The sequence below is a fragment of the Prosopis cineraria genome, unplaced genomic scaffold (genome assembly GCF_029017545.1).
Source record: "Prosopis cineraria cultivar Desert tree isolate PC_DT_omini unplaced genomic scaffold, ASM2901754v1 PC8, whole genome shotgun sequence".
Classification (NCBI taxonomy): domain Eukaryota; kingdom Viridiplantae; phylum Streptophyta; class Magnoliopsida; order Fabales; family Fabaceae; genus Prosopis; species Prosopis cineraria.
The window spans coordinates 27,353,853-27,361,032 of record NW_026555339.1 but is presented as its reverse complement, the minus strand read 5'-3'; the positions used below and the strand labels follow the sequence as shown (position 1 = coordinate 27,361,032).

The window sequence follows — 7,180 nt, the reverse complement described above, 5'->3', positions numbered from 1 at the left end:
GTGATCCAAATAAAAATATATAGTTTTGACTTGAACCAGAAAATCCATAAACCAAATGAGTTAACCCTAATAGGTGAAGGTTAACTCATTTAACCCACTAATTCACTATTGAACACAACTCACAGTGCATGCTTTAGCTGATTGAGGCTTTTTTTATTTGTATAAAAAATTATATTTTTACTTGCTTTAGCTGATTGATATACCTATTATGTTGCTGTTATTTGTTTTTCAATTTGATTTAAGATTTAATTTCTCTCAAGAATTTGATTTGATTTCCACAGCAATAGCAATTGGGTGATTAACACCTTGCATTTCCTGAAGAAGATGATGATAAGCACCACCATTTCTATTCAAGTGATGAGCTGCAAAGATAAATTAGACCTATTGGTGCTATCTAAAACGCCCATGTTTATTTTGGGTCAAACACATGGTTTTTTAACAGTCAAAATTAACAATCGTTAACATTTTGAGGTAAGATTGCAATGTTTTTGGGAGATGAAAGGGTAAAATTGCATCAAATTAGAGTTTAGGGCACCAGATATCTTTGAACAAATAATTGAAGGGTAAAATTGTGCTTTACGATAATTGCAAGAAATCCCAAAGACCCATAAAAAAACATTTTGTTTTTTGGACAGAGACCCATAAAAACCATTTTAAAAAAAAGATGATATACAAATTTATAAGTTGTATAGTTATGTTTGATTATGGCCATGAGCGTATGTTGGAAAAACTATGGAATTCAAAATTGGAGACATCGTTTAAGATGATATATGATATACACAAGAAAACTCCATTCTTTGGACCTTTGTTCCATTACACCTAAATCTATATAATAATTATAAATTTAATAACTTCACCTAAACTATTATACAAACATCATTTGAGTCATTAGGTGGAGTTATATAAATAAACTATTCGTCCAATATGAAAGGAGAAACTTTCCTTTTTTTTGTTTTTGTTTTTTTTTGTAGTTCAAGTAAAATAAAGAGTGGCACTCGATCTCCAAACCAAACACAAATTTTGACTTCTTTCACACAGCATTCATAATTCACGTGCCTATTAGCCTTGTAAGTTTCAAGTAAGTCCTCATTTGCTACCTTGACATTGTCTTCGCTAGCTTTATCAACCTCGTTAACACTTCCACGATTATCTATCCGATATATATTTCCTTTCACAACAGATTTTAAACAATATATTCTTCTGGTTTCCAAATAATACCAAATTCACTAATAATATGTTTGGACTGATGGGAATTTAAATTGGATCAAATCCCTTATTTGGATACACAATCCAAATCCATTTTTTTATTATAATTTCTTTGTAATTTCAAATTTCTTATACATCATAATTATTTAAAATTTCAATCACTTCAAATATCTTGTTTTTTCATGCTTTTACTATTGATGTTTCCATGATATTTTTTTTGAAACTGCCGAAATAAATAATTTTAAATATTTAAGTGTAAGATTTAAATTGTGAGATTTTAAATATGGAATTTAAATCCAAATCTACTTTAAAAAAATTGAACTCATCTGTAAAATCAATTCCTCAATCAAAGTTTTATAATGATATAATATTATTTGAATCATATTTTAATTTCATGTGGGTTCAAGTTCAAAAGGACCCTACAAGCTTCTAAAGAGGTGGAAGTTGATGCCTGTAAACACCATGTGACCTAAAGGGAAGGGGGGGGGGGGGAATGGAGGAAATGACCCTCAAATGTGAACGTTTCAAGCATATGGAAAGAATGGCCACTTCAGCCTGCTTCTTTTTAAAACGAAAAAAAAAAAAAAAAACAGAAAGGCAAAAGACACCCTTGAATACCAAAAAGACAGGCAAACATCGCCGGAAAATTCTGATCATTTTCTTTTTTCATTAGTGTAGACTTGCGTACTTTCAACGAAGCTCCACAATCTCCAACATCTAGTAGATTTGGTTTGCCATAGAGTTGGAAATTAAGGTAAACTCTTGAAAGACTAGGACCTAAAAAGGCTGACCTTTTTATGTTAGGATCAACTCTTTTAAGCTCAAAATTCAATTATACCCCTAAATCAGTAATCAGGCCTTAGCTATATTTAGACTTAAATACACTGGCCTATACCTGTTTTCCTAACTCTAATCCACAACGCCTAGATCTTCAACATGTTTATTTCCAGCATCCATTAATCTACAACACCTTTACTTTAGTATATTTTTTGGTCCATTTTCATTTTAATTCTTCATAATTTCTGTTATAATATTAGCTACATCTCTATTCTCTACTCATATATCTTCAATTTCTCTTCAACTTTATTTCCTTTTGTCTTTTTTATTTTTGAGCACTTGCATTCTAAAAAATTACAGGACTCTAGAACTCACCATTTGATTGAGAAGTCAAAGTTTGATTCATCACACAAATAAAGGAATAGTGCTTTTTCACATGCCTCACGATAAAAACCACAAACAATAAACGTGCGATCATAGTCCATTTTAAGCTCTAAAAGTACCAAATTAGCCATAAACAAATCAAAGTTCTCAAAAAACACAGATAAAATTGCAAGCTCCTGCTTCTCTCTATTGACCAGTAACTATAATGCCTTTGCTCAAAAATTTATAAATATCATACAAGAAGTCAACATAGAAAAATTATTCCAACATGAAAATTGAATTACAAAAGAATTCGCAATGCATCAACTAGAGTTACACGAAAGGGATTGCTTTACAATATAACTTATGCGTCCTGCATACAATATAAGAAAATAATTAACCTCCCACACAATGAAGTCAGGCAGGCTTGTATATGCCGTGTTGCACACCAACTTTATCCAAAATGTTGTATGATACTATGATCTACATCTATGATTTTGCTGCCTGACAGAAGTCCCCTACAGTGAGAAACATGTGCTTCCCCAGAACCACTTCTACAGCAGGTTGATTTTCAATTGATCCAACCATTTTCTACAGCCATAAGACACAGAAATGAGTGCATTTTCACTTGCAGAAAAGCGGAAATGCATTTTATTGCTCCAAATTAAGGCCATATTTTTTCTTTTATCAGAAAAACACAACTATTGGTCTTTATAATTTTAACGTGTTTTGGAATAAGTTTTAGTTTTTTTCTTTTTTTTCATCACTTCAACCCTTTAGATTATCCTGTCTACAATGTTAGTCCTTATACTTTTAAATATGCCCAAAAAATGATTTGCTAGCACTAACAATGTTAAATATGCTGATTTGTCACTGGTGTCATTAATTTGTGCTAAGGTGGAATCATGATTCAACAGATTAAAACATGCAATATAAAATAGAACAGGATAGACAACGCTGTTAATGTGCTTCCACCACAGCATGAATTACTATTGTTGGTTGCATGTCAAAATATTTAATACTGTTAGTACCATCTCATCGTCTTTTTGGGCATATTACAAAATAAAATGACTAATGTTGTAGATGAGATAAATGAAAGGGCTTTGGGGCAATGAAAAAAATTATAGGGACCTCCATCAAAACACATTAAAACTATAGGGACTACAGTTATATTCTCCCCTTTTTATTTCGAGAAAACTACATGAAATTTGGTGCTAGCAATTAATCCAGATTTGAGTAATTGTCAAACTCTAAATGAATAAGGTAGCTCTGAATGTTAAGGTCCCATTAAAAATTTTGTACGTGAATATTCAAATTAAAATTTAGTTACAATTAACTACAAGTCTGCTTCCTAATTCAACAATCTTAATAGCCAACATTGAGCAGCCATGGCATGGCCTAACAATGAAAAATTCTTACTAGTATTTGTAGAATTCATCCTAAGTCAAGGTTCAAGGTTTTTTGTTATATTTTAACTAGGTACTTATTTTAAACAAACCTTTCCACTTCCTTCTTGAAACTCGATCTTTAAATTTGAATGGTCTCTTGATAAAAGATATGTTTGCAGATTATCCCCAAATTTTGCTTCACCTGTAACCATTTAAAAGTACAAAAAGGAAGTCAGAGGCTCAGAGAGAAACCAGGATAAAAGGGGAATGACAGACAGAGAATGTAAACCTGCAAAAAGTGAGACAATGGCTTCTGAATTAAACATCAGAGCTGGTCTTGCCAAGGTGATACCAAATGACATATTGGAAATCCCATGGAACTTCTCTTCGCCCAGAACCACCTGCAAGGTGTACAAAGAACTTCAAAATTGCATGGTTTGAACTTAAGTCACATATAAAGAGCCTGTTTGTTTTGTTTTGCTTTGTTTTTTTCTTTTGGTGTTTTTTGTTTTTGTTTTAATTTTTAAAAACTGTTTGACGGTTGCCGGCGGTTAATGATGGTGGCTTGTAATAGTGATTGGTTAAAGAGACTATGGTTTTTAATAATCAAAATGAATATATTTTGAAAACAAGAAAAATAAAACGAAAATAGTTTTAAGATGTTTCTGTTATTTTTTGCTCTTAAAAACAAAAAATGAGAACAGTTTTGGGAAAAATTAAATTCAAAATACTTATCCAAATGTGTTTTTTATTTTTATTTTTGTTTTTAAAGACAAAAACTGTTTTTAAAAACAGAAAACAAACAACTGCAAAGTTGTTTATGTTTTTCTAGGTTTTTTTTTCTTTTAAAAAAACTCGACACATCGCAAGTTTATCTGCAGCTTCCCCTATCCCCTTCTTGTTACTTCCATGTTTCCATGCCAAGTATCATAGTGTCACAGATTCAAACTCGGGACTTCACTAGTGAGAGTAACAAACTCTGACCAGCAAATCCCAAGTTCAATGACTCATGCTAAGGATCAATTAGCATATAAGTTCAACCAGGGTTTTTTATCATGGTTACAAATGGCCCGTTTGGTTCACTGAATGGAAGGGAATGTAATAGAATGGAATGGAATGATGATTACATGTATTTGTTTGGTATGTTTATAGGATGAATATATTTTTTATAAGAAAAAATATCAAAAGAATTATGAAATGACCTTTCTACCCCTAATCACCCAAAAAAAAAAAAATTCCTCATCTTCCTTTTTCTTCCTTCTTTTCCAGCAACACCTTCCTGCTTCTTCCTTCCTTTCCCGGTGGAACGCAACATCAACTTCCTTCTTTACCACCACAAATCACACACGACAAAATAAAACCCAAAAACCCATAATATGAAAAATCAAGTTGAAGATGATGAAGACTGCTTGATTTTAATCTAAAAGGTCTGGAAAACCCAAAAACCCACAGCATATGAGATCTCCTCAATGGCATCAGGCATCGTGGTAGGAGACGAAGGTAGTAGAAGAGGTAGGAGACAAAGACTATGAGAGAGAAGGCCATTGATGGAGGAGGGTAGAGGTGGGATGCCGGTGGTGGTTGGGATGCTGTTAATAGAGGAGGGTGGGTCAAAGGATGAGGGCAAGCGGGTAGGGGTATTTTGGTACAAAGGTGGATTCAGGGTAGTGGGAATGAGGATTACATAGGTCTAGTAATGTAATCCCTAATACACAATTTGATGTAATCCCTTTTACAAAATGTAATCCCCTTTATATTGCAGCAGACCAACCAAACAGCATGAATGTAAGGAGTGCATTAGGATTACATGTAATCCTCCTCCAATACATCGAGCCAAACGGCCCATAACAATATATAAAGTCATCCATAGCTAAAAAAATGTGGCATGCTGGAATAAGGAAAGTCCTCAATAATTTTCTATTCACAAGGGGCAGTAAGCTATGTAAAGTTCACAGGGATTTTCCGAATAGGAAACAAAATCAGATAAAATAAAATATTAACTTCAATGATCCCATCTAATCATATCCCAATATCTAAGGAGTAAATCCCTTGAATTTAAATATATTAAATACATTAAATATTGCTTTAACTATTCTCACCAAAATTTGTATAAAATCCAGTTTGACAAGAATTTTATATGTTTACACCGTTCATCCACAAAACCACTTTCTTTGTTGGGTCTATTATAAGTATGGCTCTTGAAACATGAACCACCACTGTTCAATATTTTTCCACCCGTGCCACTGCTGTGGCAAGTACCCAGTGCCCAACCATTTAACAACCATAGCTAAGAAAAAGAACGTCATTATTTACATTGTAGCATCATTACAAGAAACTAGAAATAGCATAAAACAGTCATGGCAGAAAAAGCACAAGGTGCCATTTGCACCTCTACCAATATTATGATGAGAAATTCAACCATAATCAAGAAGCTAGAGGATCCTATTCTTCTATCAAATAGCCCCCTCGATATGGCAGAAAAAAGCACAACGTTCCAGTTACATTTCTACATCATGGATGTCAATAAAATCATATTAAATTAAAAACCCTCAAATTTTATTCCTAACATTAAGCAACTTACAGCATGTGAAGGCATCGTAGAATAAACAAGCAATGGAGAACCAATAGCGTCTCTGATATAGGATTCCTGTAACATTATGATAAAAACAAGGGTCAGTTAAAATTAAGCACAAGTGCACAACAGATCAAATAATGATATGCGAACATTATATGCTAGCCAATATGTAGCACAAGTAAAGCCATTGCTGTCTGTACACAACAAAATAAATCTTCAGGACTCCACATTCTATTTTATCTTCTGTAAATTTATAGGTACAATGGTTTACAGCTTTTTTAGGAATTCACTCTACTTTACTTTTGCAATCTAATTTTTGAATCTCCCATTAAAAACTCTACTTATTGAATGTTAAGGAATTAAACATGAATTCACAACTGTCAAAATGTGCAATGAAACTCCCAGTAATTTTTCATTTTACTTATCTGAATAGATATGTTTTTTTAATCCATTGTTGGCCATTTGTATAAACTGTATGAATGAAACAATTTGATACATAAATTTATTTACTTTTTTCTAGTTTACTCGATTTGCATGTTTAATATCAGGACTTAGGTGGATCCACAGGTTTAGAACTTATGAGCAGTCTTCCTTTTTGGCTCAAAGAATTGTTTACCCGTTGTTTTTTTCAAAAATGTGCAATACAAAGTTGAAAAGTCATATAGTCTTTCTAATGAGTTACTGATCTCTCAAATCTACCTGTGAGTGCAAAACTCTTTGAGAAACTGATTTATCTTCATCCAACGATTCAAAATAAACCTCCACCATGTCTGTTGGTTCCAGAGAAGCTTTCTTTCGTAACTTCTGTATTCTGTTAACAATCTGCATGGAAAAATTTCAGACAACGAATGCATGCCTTCAATTAAATTTT

At 32.7% G+C, this 7,180-nt stretch overlaps 1 protein-coding gene across 1 annotated transcript in view; it reads right to left on the bottom strand.

Annotated features, from left to right (window-relative positions):
* Window positions 1-2,528: 2,528 nt before the first annotated feature.
* LOC129317815 (isoleucine--tRNA ligase, cytoplasmic-like) overlaps window positions 2,529-7,180 on the bottom strand; it is a 29,720-nt gene continuing 25,068 nt past the window's right edge. Inside the window, exons 23-27 of the mRNA XM_054962205.1 lie at window positions 7,009-7,131; window positions 6,316-6,381; window positions 4,024-4,135; window positions 3,845-3,936; window positions 2,529-2,937 (exon numbers count right to left, since the gene is read on the bottom strand). Of these exons, the coding sequence (XP_054818180.1) occupies window positions 2,836-2,937; window positions 3,845-3,936; window positions 4,024-4,135; window positions 6,316-6,381; window positions 7,009-7,131 (495 nt within the window). The 3' untranslated portion in view covers window positions 2,529-2,835. The remainder of the gene's footprint in view (window positions 2,938-3,844; window positions 3,937-4,023; window positions 4,136-6,315; window positions 6,382-7,008; window positions 7,132-7,180) is intronic.